At 45.7% G+C, this 15,422-nt stretch overlaps 1 protein-coding gene across 2 annotated transcripts in view; it reads right to left on the bottom strand.

The window, feature by feature from the left end:
- LOC140468141 (uncharacterized) overlaps positions 1–15,422 on the bottom strand; it is a 318,469-nt gene that overhangs the window by 92,120 nt on the left and 210,927 nt on the right. For both annotated transcript variants that reach the window (XM_072564343.1, XM_072564344.1), the window contains 6 exons: positions 10,948–11,001; positions 10,150–10,203; positions 9,391–9,435; positions 8,129–8,182; positions 5,338–5,382; positions 1,266–1,319 (listed from right to left, as the gene is read on the bottom strand). In XM_072564343.1, the coding sequence (XP_072420444.1) occupies positions 1,266–1,319; positions 5,338–5,382; positions 8,129–8,182; positions 9,391–9,435; positions 10,150–10,203; positions 10,948–11,001 (306 nt within the window). The remainder of the gene's footprint in view (positions 1–1,265; positions 1,320–5,337; positions 5,383–8,128; positions 8,183–9,390; positions 9,436–10,149; positions 10,204–10,947; positions 11,002–15,422) is intronic.

The following is a 15,422-nucleotide window of genomic DNA, read 5'->3' as shown; positions in this document are numbered from 1 at the left end:
CTACATCGGACCTTATTGTCTCATGCATATAGATGAACAATTTTAATGCTTCTCAGAATGGCTTCGTGAACTGCTTGCAGCCATTTTGTTTACAGATTTGATTCCAAATCCCCTTTATTTGGTTCAGCCAGATTTCACGCTGGATTTTCTCAAGTGTTTGTGATTTTGCATTCTGTCTGGCTGTTGAAAAGTGTGTAAACAGACACACGCGTGTAAGGAGAGTTGGGGGGGGGGGGGGGGGGGTCAGGGTTTTGTTATTCCACCCCTTGCTCAACAGCAGTCCAATCCCACACCTCCAGCCAGGCCAGAGATGGCACTCCTAGCCAACCATCGCCTCAATAAACTTTGGTCCAAATTCTTCAAGAACAGCTGGAAGGTAAGAGTCCACAGCCGCATTTTCTCCACAAACAGAACGCAGAAGGATGCAGTTTGCTCAGAACTGGCAAAGCGCCCTCTGTTGCCTTTTCACGATACAAATGATCTCTGCACCTTCCTCATCAGGGGTGGGCACGGTGGATCAGTGGTTGGCACTGCTGCCTCACAGCGCCAGGGGCTCGGGTTCAATCCCAGCCTTGGGTGACCGTCTGTGTGGAGTTTGAACATGCTCCCCGCGTCTGATGGGTTTCCTTTGGCTGCTCCAGTTCCCTCCTACAAGTTAGGGAAGATTGGCCATGGGAATTCACACTGTAGTATCCAGGGATTTGCATTCCTGAAGGTTAGTTATGGGAAATGCGGGGTTATAGGATAGGGGGTGGTGGGACTGGGTGAGATGTTCTTCAGAGGGTTGGTATGGACTTGATGGGCCAAATGTCCTGCTTCTACACTGTAGGGGTTCTATGATTCAACAGCGAGGCACACCATCCCAAGGACCCTGCTCTGGGGGAAAATAAAACACACCTCCGAAGGTCACCAAACGCATTGATTGAAACAAAGAATTGCAGACGCCAGAAATCAGAAACAAAAAGCAGAAATTGCTGGAGAAACTCAGTAGGTCCAGCAGCATCTGTGGAGAGGAAAACAGAGTCAATGTTTCGGGTCTGGTGGCCTTCACTCAGAAAGGTCTGCTCTCTCTCCACAGACGCTGTCAGACGCACTGAGTTTCACCAGCAATTTTGGTTTTTGTGTCACCATGCCCACCCTTTGCTGACGCTGAAGGAAGAATTCTGGGATTCCACAGGTCTGTCTCACAACCAGGGATCCAGCGGATCGGAAACTCTCCTCCCACCAACCTCCTGAATAAAGTCGAATGAGGAAATATTACTCACCGGGGGTCCTTTGGGTCCTGGGAATCCACTGGGTCCTTGAGGTCCTTGTGGTCCCTGAAACAACAACAAAGATATCATCAGCTAACACCTTGCAGTGATAGCACTCAGCCAGACACCACTTTGAGGTGAAGGAACACGCAATACTACAGCAGGGGCACAACTGGCAATTGGTCAGAACCATAAGCTGGGCATTTCCTGATGAAGGGCTCTTGCCTGAAACGTCGATTCTCCTGCTCCTCGGATGCTGCCTGACCTGCTGTGCTTTTCCAGCACCACACACTCTCGACTCTGATCTCCAGCATCTGCAGTCCTCACATTTCTTGTACAGCCCAGCAATATGCCAGATCAATATCAAGATTACAGGCTTCAGGCAGTAGATTAGAAATTTGGGCAATTGCTTGAAATGTCACAGATAATATGTTCGCCTACAGTAACTTCAATCATGGTCTCTCTAGCTGGTGGAAAGTACTCAGGTACCATCTCTAAATGCTCACACTCAAACCCTACATGGGCCAATGTATGTGGGTGAATAGGTTTGTAGAATACCTTTTTAATACTTTAAAAATTGAATAGTGTCAACCCAAACTGAGCGCTTTGGGAAAACACTGAATAAAATCCAAGTAAATTAGACCATTCACAATACAGGTTGTTCTGTGATAACACACATTTCATTAAGGCTAATTTGTAATAACGCAATTGATGAATTTGGGGATACTGTTTCTAAAATGTAAAGATTTAAAGCACGTGTTGGTTATTTTCTTGTATCACGGGATTGCGCGAGAATGCTATTACCATGTCATGGATGCGTGGACTATATGCAGATACAGTTGAGACTTTTAAAATCTAATTTCTGATACTTACATAGTGGCAGTGCACATGAAACATAATGAGGAATCATAGTGGAGATTCCTCATGGCTAATCTTATAGAAACATAGGAACAGGAGTAGACCATTAGGCCCCTTCAACCTGTTCCACCATTCAATGCGGTCATTGCTGATCTGTGGCCCAACTCCCAATTCCTACCTTTAATACTTCGGCTTAACAAAAACATATTCGTCTCAGGTTTTAAACTAATAATGATCCAGCTTCCACTGCTGGAAGAGAGTTCCAAACCTCTCCCACCTTTTGTGAGTGGAATTGCTTCCAAACATCTCTGCTGAATGATCTGGCCCTAATTCTCAGACTATGCCCCTATTGTAGAGTCCCCAACCAGTGGAAATAGTTTATCTTTATATATCTTGTCTTTTCCTGTCAATATTTTGAAGATTTTGATCAGATCACCCATTTACCTTAACTCAACTTCTACTATAACTCAAATTTCTCATTCCATCTCAACCCATCCCTTGATTTCCTTAGGCTGTTAAACTCTATTGACCTCAACCTTGAATGTGCTCACAAATAAGCCTCTTGGGTAGAGAGTTTCATGGATTTATGGTCTTTTGAGCCAAAAAGTTCCATTTTATCTCAGTTGTAAATGATTGGTTCCTTATCGTGAGACTACAGCCCTTGTCTTACACACTTAAATCAGGGAAAAAGAGCTCTTTCATTACAACTCATATTCTATTTTGTAACTGTATGACAAAGTCCCACATGATAATATCTGTGCATAGTATACACGCCTGACTTTGTACATGTAGCACCCTGGAAATACAAGGTGTCTCAGAACTTGAGTAACAGGACATGCTGACCAACTCACTCTGCTATTTTGCAGCAAAGAGCCAAGTCAGATTCTTGATGCTGCTGTTGAGCTAAAATAAGTTGAAATGGAATCCACTCATTCAACAACAAACCTTTCCTTTCTATTGACCTAACTTTAAATCCTGTATGGATTATTTCTATTGGTTTGGGGTGAGGACTTTACGGAAATGTCTCTTTCGGTTCACCATTTCTGACTTTTCCAAAGACAAAAGACTTTTTCTTCACAATGGTTGCCAGGCCAGATCTGTGTTGCAATCGGATACCCAGCTCTGCGGAGAGACAAAAGCAGGCTGACTCCTCCTGAATTATTTCTCCAAAGTCAGGCAACTCTCCTTGTACCTCCCACGACCTGTTCCATCCTCCCCTACCCGTCTGCTTCATGGGTGTCCCCAGCTCATGAGTCTTCGTGGCTGTCACACGCTCTGCTCAGACACCAGCTCCCACCTCCCCATCCCCCCCCCCCGACTCCCCGTCATTCTTGACCGCAGCGTGAAGCCATGAGGAAGGGAAGGTGGGTTCCTTTACTGAGGTCTGTCTCACATCAGTGAGTCTGAGCTAGTGTAACAGCGGCCTGCTGGGGATGCAAACAAACTGCCAAAGTCCACAGAAGAAGGACTCCTCTGACCTCGGGGGGGGGGGGGGGGGGACATCCTTGGCTTTTGTTCTCCCAATATGCTCTCAGAGCTTCTGCCAAGTTAAACAGAGGAGAGGCTGAGCCTGAGAAAGTGGCTCTGTGTATTTATTCTGAAGGCCTGAACTTTAGGCGGGTTGAAGCTGGTCACAAACTAGGGGAAAATACTTATCTTCTGAACAGACGCAACTCTCCAGTACAAGTTTAACCTCATTTATATTCCTATGCCTCTAACACATTGCATATAATGCTTTCTATTGTTCTTCACCGAAGGGTTTGTACGAGAAATTGACATTCAATCATTTGTACCTGAATCATTGCTAGCCCCTCAGGGTAACTCAAACTAAATGGCAATCTCTTGTTAATGGTTAAAAGTGACTTTAACATAAGCAGCTCATGCTAAATTGCCCATAGTGTCCAGGTTAGGTGGATCAGCCATGGGAAAAGCATAGGGTGTAGAGGGGGAGTCAGGATGGGATGCTCTACGGAGGGTCAGTGTGGGCTCGATAGGCCAAATGGCCTGCTTCCACACTTGGAAGGATTCAGATTACTTACTGTGATTCCAATCATGGTCAGTCTAGCTGGTTGAGAAGTATTAAGGAACCATCTCTAAATGCTTAGGTCCAAACCCTCTATGTCATTACATGGGACATTGTACAAGGGGATATAAATTTATAGAATACTTTTTAAAAGTGGTAAACCATCCTTGGGAATTGCAAATGAGGGAGCCATGAATATTGTCTGATTGACCAATTCTGACTGAGTACATTCTATTTTTAATTGCTGATGTGTTATGTTTAATTATAAATGCATGAAGTAGGGTTTCACTTGAACTGGTGACCCACTGGTTAAACCACCACCAGTTAACTCTCTCCCTCTAATGTGAGAGTCAGCCTGGGGTCTGGTAAGACTATGGTGTCTTTACTTGTACCTATAAATAAATATTCAGCCTCAGATGTGGTTGGGTTAGGAATTTCACGCTGCAATGTCTCAATCCACAAATAGATGTTAGACTGAGTAAAGGTTGGGTGCAGGAGCTCCTTTCACCAATCAGCTTTCCTGAGGATAACATTTGTTTCCAAGTGCCCTATCTAATCCGACTGACCACACTGCATTGAGGGAGAAGGCTAATAAACACTTCCACAGTCGCAAAGTGCCGACTTGCTGCTTTGTAGCGGGAGAGATGTGTGTGCCTGTAAAACCCAGTTCAGGAAGAGTAGTTAGAGTTCGGCAGAAGTTACAGAAACAGGGAACCCATCCCGACCAGTGCGTACCAATATTTACACTTTACCTGAGCCCTCCTCCCTATCCTCATCATTTCATCCCAATCAACATAACCATCTATCCCTTTCTCCTGTGTGCGGCTTTCTTGATTTCCCTCAAAATTTGTCAATTTATTCAATTACGCTCAGGAAAGTAAGCCCTGTATTCCTACCACCGCCCTGTTCCTCCTACATTCTTACAGACAACAATTGCTCCTAACCCTAGTTGCCACACCAATTAGAATCGTCTCTACAGCCAAACTCTTACTTAATTTTAAAGACATCAAGCAGTAGCACGCTCTGTGACTTCTATTTCTCAGAGTAAAGAGCCCCAACCTCGTTATTTTCTCCGATAGTTATGATCTCTTGGTACAAGTCATCTCCAGTCCCTCCTTGACCTTTTTTATAATATGGAATCCAGAGTCATGTACAGGATCCCAACAAATTCCAAGGGGCATGCCTTGACAGTCAAAGTCTTACCTTCTCCCCTGGGGCGCCTTGTGGGCCATCGTTGCCAGCATTTCCCTGCAGAAGAGCAAAAGAGGTCACGAGCAGCAAAGGTAGACAGGTTGATGTTGATTAGATTAGATTCCCTACAGTGTGGAAACAGGCCCTTCGACCCAACCAGTCCACACCAACCCTCTGAAGAGTAACCCACCCAGACCCATATCCCTCTGACTAATGCACCTAACACTATGGGCAATTTAGCATGGTCAATTCACCTGGTCTGCACATCTTTGGACTGTGGGAGGAAACCGGAGGAAACCCACACAGACACGGGGAGAACGTGCAAACTCCACATGGACAGTCACCCTGAGACTGGAATCGAACAGGGGACCTGGTGCTGTGAGGCAGCCGTACTAACCACCGAGCCACCGTGCCGCCCCAATTAATTGTGTCACTGCCCTGAGAAATGTGCCAGGGCTTAACATCGACAGGAAAAATAGGTCCTTCACACTCCCAACCCCAGGTTGGCACCAAGTCCAGGTCAGCATCACTTTGGGGAAGGGTCAAGTGCAAGAAACAGGGATTTCAACAAGGGGAGGAGAGAAGAGAAAGAGTTGTGCTCAGCCACTTCTCGGCCAGTTTAAACAGCCGGCTTCAGACTACCATGGGCTCAGTCTCAAAAATGTGGCCAACCTGTCTTGTGATCACATGTCTAGTGGACAATCAGCTTCTGGCATCAAAACCAGGGACTCTCGGTGCCACATTTCCACAAGGTTAGGAAACTGCAAACGTGTACCACACTCCCCCCAAAACAGCCCACTCCCTTCCCATTGCCAGGCCCATCACATCATCAAGACAAACAGGGGTCTCCTGAACTTCATTCCCAAACACTAACATTTATGAAATAACCTTACAGCTTTTTGGGAGAGCAGAACCAGAGTACTTGTGAAATGAGACACATTGTCAAAGGCTTTCCTCTTGCATTGATATTTTGCAGGAATACCCACATGAAGAGTAAACAAAATTTATACTGTGTGAGAAGAGACTGGTTAGCAAGTGGACTTTGGTTGGTTGAGGCACCAGTTAAAGATAACTGGCAGTTGACTGCTGACCTTTGTTTAAAATTTAAACAAGGCAGGTCGAATCTGATTGATCAAGTCATTGCCCTGAGAAATAAACCAGAGAATGTCATGTATAAATGTTGGGTTCCCCTGACATTGCCATTCTTGAGAATTGTCCAGATGAGAGCAAAGCTTGGACAAGGTGTGCCTTATTTCAGCAAAATAAACTTAATGAAAGACTTCATTAACTAACACGCATTTACATCGTGAAAATATAACTTGTCCCATTTTCATTAACCATGTAACCTACATTGTTGTGGTTCTGTTCGCCGAGCTGGGAATTTGTCTTGCAAACGTTTCGTCCCCTGTCTAGGTAACATCCTCAGTGCTTGGGAGCCATTTATAGCCACTATAAATGCCGGAGGAAACAGCACAGAAGCGCTTCACAGGAGGCTCCCAAGCACTGAGGATGTTACCTAGACAGGGGACGAAACGTTTGCAAGACAAATTCCCAGCTCGGCGAACAGAACCACAACAATGAGCACCCGAGCTACAAATCTTCTACCAAACTTTGAATGTAACCTACATCATTATGGTTGGTGTTGCAGGTCTCTATTACTCTATAACAATGCCGAACAAGAGGTAAATCAATACCCTTTGCAATTATTGTTGCAGCTCAACAATATTCCACATGAGGCAGCCATTATTAATTTCACACAGATTCCAACATGCTCCTTCAACAGTAATTTCTGAGCATGCAACCTCTCCAAGCAAGATGGATAAAAAGGGCCAAATGGCCTTCTCCTGTTCCTAGCTTCTATGTTTACAAGTACTTGGGAGCACTACCAGTTGCCAGTTCCCATCCAAGCCACGCACACCATCCTGAGTTGGCACCATTTGGTAATTCCCTCACTGTCAAAATCCCTCTAAAGAAGTGCCCATACCACCTGGAGCTCAGTGGTTCGTGGGATTTTCGGGATAGGCAATAAATGCCCTCCTTGACAATGATGCCCTTTGTGTCAAGGACGGATTTTGAAACCTTGCTTCTGAGAAATGGGTGAAATGGAAAAACTCCAAAGGTGGAACTCAACAACTGGGGCAGTCTCTGTTACGTTAATGTCCAACTGGATATTAGCTGGTCAAGTCCTGTTACATTGCATTTTACCAACTTAGACACTGCTATCACAAAGGGTGGCTCCATCCAAAACAGGATTCTTTTCACAGTGGTGGACAAAAAACTCATTCACGGGATGTGGGTGTCACTGGCTGGGCGCAGCATTTTATGGTCCATCCTTAGTTGCTCCTTGAGAAGGTGGGGGTGAGCTGCCTTCTTGAACCACTGCTGTGCCACAGGATAACCCACAATTCCCTTTGGGAGGGAATTCCTGGATTTTGACCCAGTGACATTGAAGAAACAGCGATGTTTCCAAGTCAGGATGGCGAGTGGCTTGGAGAGGAACTTGCGGGGGGTGGTGTTCCCATGTATCTGCTGTCCTTGTTCTTCTAGATGGAAGTGGGCTTGGGTTTGGAAGGTGCTGTCTGAGGTTCTTTGATTAGTTTCTGCAGTGCATCTTGTAGATGGTATGCACTGCTGCTACTGAGCGTCAATGGTGGAGGGAATGGACATTTGTGGATTGTGTTGCCAATCAAGTGGGATGCTTTATCCATTGTTACTGCTCTTCACTTTGATGTAAACAGATGCAGAGATATATTTTAGTGCCCACTTTATTCAACAGATACGCAGGCTCATTGTGACAGCTTACCTTTGGGCCAGACTTGCCAGGGGATCCTCTGTGCCCTCTCTCACCTCGCTCACCCTAATGATACAAAGCAGAAATTATACTTCACATCAACTTTTCTTAGCTGCCTTTCTGATGAATCCCATTTCCTCCCCCTCTCCCAGGAATAGTGAGGTGCTACTGGCCCCCATTTGACCCATTTGAGCACCTCTGGGTGGTGACCTTAACATTTCAACTCAATCTAGCTCCATGCCCATCCAAAAGAATCACTCCCTCGGTTTTCACAATGGGTGGAGCTTGGACAATGGCTCAGTGGGCAGCTTCAAGTGAACACTTTGAGAGTTCAAGTCGTACTCTCGAGATTTGAGTACGCCCTGCATAGTACTGAGAGTGTGCTGCACTATCACAGATACATCTTTCAGATCAGATGTTAGACTCAGGACCCTTCTGCCTCCATTAGTTCAATACAAAGGATTCCATGGCACTAGTTTAAAGATAAGTAGGGGACGTGCAGGCCAATTTTCATCTCACAATGTCTTAAAATAGATTTTCTCATCATTTGCTGGGTGTGGGGTCTTGCTGTGCAGAGATCTACTGCTGTGCCTAAACTTCCCCAAGTACCTCACTGATTGGAAAGTGCTCAGTTGGATGGGAAGCTCAAGCCTCCCAGTAATATTTTATGAAGTGTAATAATAAATAAGTTATGACAGGGATATATATATATGTAGAGAGAGAGAGTGTGTGTTAGAGAGGTAGATGGGGAGGTGGAAAGGTCATGAGTTGGTGAGGGGAAAAAATGAGAAAGGGCGAGAGAGAGAATGAAGCAAGAGTGAGAGGCAATGGGAGAGAGGAAATAAATAAAAGAGAAAAAAGAAGAGAGATGACGGAAGGAAGGAAGAGAAAGAAAGAGAGAGAAGGAAAGACAAGAGAGAAAGGGAGAGAGAGTCTGAGAAATTAGTGAGAGAGAGAGATACAGAAAGGGACAAAGTCAGAGGAAGGAGGTGGAAGAGAGAGTTAGGTTAGGGAAGAGAGAGGGATATAGAAAGGGGGAAAAGATGGAGATAGCATTAGTGAAATTAAAGAAGTACAGAGAAAGGAGGTGGGAAAGACAGAAAGACAAGGGGAAGAGAGAGAGAATCAGAGGGAGATTGAGGAAGGTAGAGAAGAAGAGAATGAGAGAATGAGAGAACAGACATAGAATGCTCATGAGATAGCATTCTGAAATCTTCCAGAATTTCTTCGTTGATAAAACAGTTCTTTTTTTTGTAACGAAGAGGAACACTCACAGTGGGTCCTCGCTGTCCACGGACTCCAGGCGGCCCGGCTCTACCCTATTAGGCAATTGAAAGAAAGGCTTCATTATTACATTGGGATTGGCAGATCGATTTGGGTCAGAAGATAGCTGTGCTTCAACAATCCAGAGGACCTGCTCTGTTGCAACAACATTGGCTGGTATAGATGTTACTGAAAAGATTTTATTGCCAAACAACTGTCCAAGAACAGTATCTGCAGATTACAATCACTGTTTTCTGTTCAATACAACTGTACTTCATTACCATACAGTAAGGTCTGACTGTATATTTTTGTCAGTACAGACTGGATGGGCCAAAGGGCCTCTTATGCACTGTACAATTCTATGGCAGGGATGCCGGAGACCAAGTGAGAGAACAGATGATGGTTGTATGTTCATTCAGGGATAAGTGAGTGGGATGTGGGTGTATAAACATGGGGAACAAGTGTGTGGGAGTTTTGTGATGTGGGAGTTGGATTGAAACTTTGACTGGAAGCTGGATTCTATCTATCCAATCTTTAATCCGCTGTTTAACACACTGCACCACTCTATTGTTCTTTGTGTCAACGGTGGTTAGCAACTTTCTAAACAGCTGAGTGACCAGCTCGGCCAGAATCACGTACATTAGCTGTGGGCTTGAAACCGTATACAGCCCCAGCTGGGTAAGGACTATAGAATTCCTCATTTCCAGGACATTCAGGAGCCACTGTTCTAAGGAGAATAGACAGACAATGATGGACAGAGACACACTTACTCTTCTGCCTTTCTCTCCACTCAGACCCGGAGGTCCTGCGAATCCTGTGGAACCCTGGCAAGGAAGTAAGGACATTTCTTAGAAACATAAATTCCACCAAAATAAAAAGTTGAACATTGGACTGACAATGTTACAATTAAACCTTCCTTCCCCACCATTACTATATCTGGAGGTACAGAGAAGGGAAGATTATGTGTTCACAGCAAACCTTTCAGCTTTTATTGATGGTGTGCATGGAGGAGGCCAAGCAGCCCATCATTCCTGTGCTAGCCCTTTGCTGGAGGATCCCAAATGTATTCCCTTTGATCTCATCTTCATATCCCTACACTTGTCTTAGTTGAAAATATCTCTCCTACTTTGCCTGCTGTCTGAGTGACCATTTCCTGCCTGCTATCCCTAACTGCCCTTCAGAAGGTCAGGATGAGCTACCTTTTTGATAACTCAATATTTTGTTGGGCCACACTGCTGTGGGTCAGGAGTCACATGCAGATGTGGATTTACAATGATCTGACACACCAATGGTTGCCATTAAAGACTGCAGTTTATTATTCAGATGGGCAACAAATGCTGACCTGATCGGTGAGGCACACATCCCGAGAATGAAGTGAACTAAACATTTTAGGTCAACATTCGCAGAATTTTTGAATTCAAGATGAACTGTGACCTTTCTCTAAACCTCCTAAAAATGAGGGAAACAAATTAATACCATTTTCTACATCCTATTCTCACAAGTTAACTCAGGATGTTGATGTGACGAACCTTGAACTTTGAACTTTAACCCCCCCCCCCTTAACTCACCTTTGGACCTTTTCTTCCTGGGTATCCAGGTAGGCCAGGAACACCGAGAGCTCCCTGTTGTTCAGAAAAGAGTTTTTCAAAAATCAATTGTGATTATTTAATACGCATTACAGCTTGTTAAAATAATGAAACATTTCCAACGTTTACTTTATTTGGTAATGTGGGATGCAATCTTCTGGCCAACTGTTAATTATAAACGCATTGCCAGTACCCTGAGCTCTTTCATCCATGAGGGCACCTCCATTATTAGAATTTTCATCCTTGCTTTTAGAGTCATCCACGCCTCTCTTTCCTCTCATTGTAACATCCTGGAGTCAGACAAGCTTCAACAGATGAACCATTTCTCTCCTATTCCTACTCTCATTTCCACTCTTTGCACAACTCTATTATCCCTTCACTACCATTGGCAACCATTTGGTCTTTGGCATCACCCATTCCACGTCCTTCTCCTCCCTCTCTGCCCATAGTGACCCTTTTTCAATTCTGCTGAAGAGTTATATCGAACTCAAAACCTTAACCCTGTTTCACTGATGATGCCAGATCTACTGAGTTTCTTCAGCACTTTCCGTTATCATAAACCCTTGATGATCTCAGTGTTTCTTCCATTCTGATTTTTTTTTTTAAATGCAGCCACACCCCTACCCAAATTCCCACAGCTTCACTCAGGGCAACAGTGAATTCGGATGTCCAGATCCTCAACTCTGGAACTCCCTCCCTAGGTTTCCTTCTCTCAGATGTTTTGCTTTAAAATCAAGCTTCTGTCACCTATCTAGGAGGTTACATAGCCTCCTGCCCCCAATCATTCACTTCCCCAAGTTCCTGACTGATGGGATGATCAATCAACAATGGCAGCTGGAGTACCCATAATTCCTTGCACTTATGAAAGTGCTCCATTCATTATCTGGCTATCACCAACCATTTTTGGGTGCTCTGCATTTTGGGGACATTACTTGGTGATGCAAGTCTGACAATAAAAAGATAAGGTCACAAATCATCCGATACCAGGTTATAGTTCCACAGGTTTATTTGAAATCAACAAGCTTTTGGAATGATGGTCCTTCACCTGACCAGTCACCTCCACATCATAATAAAATGATAAGAAGAGTTCCAACAATTTACTTTCACACACCCATCCCTCCCACCTCAGAGTAACTAGTAGATTAAACACCATACAGTGTGGAAACAGGCCCTTCGGCCCAACAAGTCCATACTGAGCCTCTGAAGAGTAACCCACCAGAGCCATTTCCCTACATTTATCCCTGATGAATGCATCTAACGCAATGGGCAAGTTAGCATGTCTAATTCACCTGACCTGCACATCTTTGGACTGTGGGAGGAAATCGGAGCACCCGGAGGAAATCCACGCAGACACGGGGAGAATGTGCAAACTCCACACAGACAGTCGCCTGAGGCTGGAATTGAACCTGGGACCCTGGTGCTGTGAGGCAGCAGCGCTAACAACTGAGCCACCCTTTATTGGAGATAAACTCCAACAGACTCGGAAACAGATAGGGGACATTAATAACTCGAGATTGGAGTGATCCATATAAATATTTTTTTCCTCTGCCCAGGATACATCTCAGCAGGAGTTGGACACATCCCCAGAGTGAGACAAGAGGCATAGAAACATAATATAGACTTGTTATCTTTGCAGGGACTTAGAGAATCGATGCCAACAAGAGGTTAGTGCTCCCAGGAGGTAAGGCAGTTGGGTGGGGGAGGGGAGTGCAGGAGCAGCTTGCTATTGATGCCCTGAATGGGCAGTGTGTAATTGGGGAAGCCCCTCTCTATTGGACTCCAGTGGGTGTCAGAAAGTGGTGGCTAAATAAATCATTGTGTTTGTCTCCCAGCTTAACTGAAGGCGTTTAAGTCACAGTCAGCCACCTTCTCCTTCCAATAAAAGCTCCATCGGCTTTCTGACACATTACGAAAAGCGCCCACAGTTCAGACTCCAAACACCAAACAATCGAGTTCCTGTAACAAGCCAAATTCTTTCAATTTTCTAACAGACTGCCCTGCAGTCTCACACCTGAAAAGCAATCACACTATCCTGTCAAGGCAAGGCATAGAAAGCAATCGGAGATCCACAGCTCCTATTAACAGATGAGAAAACCATCCTCACTTGCCTCCAGCTCACTGATTACTTCTTCTGTCCCTTGATGACAAGACCATTCTGTCAGATTATCTGCTTTTTAAAGACATCTTTAATATTCTTAACTCTGTTTTTAAAAAATTCTCCTGTAAAGATATCCTCCTTATCTCTGTAACCCCCTCCAGCCCTACGACCTTCTTGTACATCTCAGAGAATAATCCCTCCACCCCTGGTGGCTTTGCCTTCAGGTGCCTGGCTCCCAAGTTGTACAACACCCTCCTTAGACCACTTGCCTCTTTCACCTCTCTCTCTCTCTCACCTTCCTTCCTTAAACTGTGCTTTAGAACCTAGCTCTGTGATCAAGCTTTCGCTTACTCGTCCGTCCTCACGTGACTCGATGTCAAATTTTGCGGATGATGCTTTTGTGAATTGCATTGGCATGTTTAATGACAGTGAAGGAGCTATATCATTGCAAACTGTTGTTGCTGCTTTCATTGGGTCAACCAGCCAATGACTAATTTATCACGGGATATAGGAACGTTGTGACTCGGTCAGGTAATCTTCTTTGCCCCCCACATCTCAATTACTGGCATCATAAGGTGAGGGAGAGGAATTTTCAGTTGTCAGGTAATCCTAAGTCTCTCTCTCTCTCACTCACAGTGGCTCTGTGGTTATCACTGCTGCCTCACAGCACCAGAGACTCAGCCTTGGATAACTGTCTGTGTGGAGTTTGCACATTCTCCCCGTGTTTGCGTGGGTTTGCTCCGGTTTCCTTCCACAATCCAAAGATGTGCAGGCCAGGAGAATTAGCCACGCTAAATTGCCCATAGTGTTAGGCGCATTAGTCAGAGGGAAATGGATCTGCGTGAGTTACTCTTTGGAGGGTCAGTGTGGACTTGTTGGGCCGAAGGGCCTGTTTCCACACTGTAGGGAATCTAATCTAATCTCTCTCTCTGCCCAAGGCCATTTACCCAGACGAGGGAGCAGGCTACCCACTCACATGTGACAGTTGCAGTTCAGCTTACTAATGCTCACAATAGGCCAAGTTTCGGAAGCCGGGAAACCCACAGGAAAATCCTACCCTGACTGGGGGGTAAATCTGGGAGAAAGCGAGGACTGCAGATACAGTCGAGAGTGTGGGGCTGGAAAAGCACAGCAGGTCAGGCAGTATCCGAGGAGCAGGAGCATCAATGTCTTCGTCAGGAATGTTTAGAGGCCCACGGGGGCTGAGAGATACATGGGAGGGGGAATGGGGCTGGGGAGAAGATAACTGAGAGTGCCATAGGTAGATGGAGGTGGGGGGGGGGGCGGTGATGGTGATAGGTCGGAGAGAAGGGTGGACTGGATAGGTGGGACAGTTCAAGAGGGCAGTGCTGAGTTGGAGGGTTGGATCTGGAATAAGGTGGAGGGGGAGGGGAAATGAGGAAACTGGTGAAATCCACATTGATGCCATGTGGTTGGAGGGTCCCGAGGTAGAAGATGAGATGTTCTTCCTCCAGGTGTTGGGTGGCTGGGTAAATCTGCTTGAGCTTTGTTAGTCATGGTGGTCTTTTACACCTTGTTCCTGTTGCCAGGACAACTGGCCTTTGTTAACGAGCTGTGCAACACAAGATCGCTTTCTCAGGTCAGTTTGCAACAACCAACATCTCAGTGGTCAGGATACAGCACACACGGGTCCCCATGACGACAGGACCAGCTTACTGTACGAGTTCTCATTCTCCATGGGATCTTCCCTGAGCTCACCAGGTCAATGAGTCAAACTCAAACAGTCCAAGGATCGAGTTTTTCACAACTGCTCACCAGAAACTGGGTCTCACAGAACATTTCACACAGAGCTTCCCAGCCTGTGATTTGTGACACGGGCGGTCTATCATAGAATGGTACAATCCCTATAGCGTGAAAACATGCCGTTCGGCCCAACAAGCCCACCCAACCCTCTGAAGAGTAACCCACCGAGCCCCATTCCCCTACCCTATTGCTCTACATTTACTCCCGATTAATGCACCTAACCTGCACATCCCTGAACACCATGGGCAAATTACCCATGGCCAATTCACCTGACCAGCACATCTTTGGATTGTGGGAGGAAACTGGAGCACCCGGAGGAAACCCACACAGACACGGGGAGAATGTACAAACTCCACACAGGCTGGTACTTCCTGAGGCTGGAATCGAGCCCAGGGCCCTGTGAGGCAACAGTGCTAACCTGGGCCACTGCGCCACCCGAGTCGTGAGCCCATCATGAACTCTGAGCTAGGAATGGGGTGCAGTTTTCACAGTCCCCGGGACTGGCCCTTCAACGGTGCGCCATTGTCTTTGTGCCTGCCGCACAGCTTACTCCGGACGATCACGGACACCAACAGAACCTGAGAAATGAGCACTG

The sequence above is a fragment of the Chiloscyllium punctatum genome, chromosome 46 (genome assembly GCF_047496795.1).
Source record: "Chiloscyllium punctatum isolate Juve2018m chromosome 46, sChiPun1.3, whole genome shotgun sequence".
Lineage (NCBI taxonomy): Eukaryota > Metazoa > Chordata > Chondrichthyes > Orectolobiformes > Hemiscylliidae > Chiloscyllium > Chiloscyllium punctatum.
The sequence above is the reverse complement of the archived record's forward strand: the minus strand, read 5'-3'. Positions and strand labels throughout refer to the sequence as shown.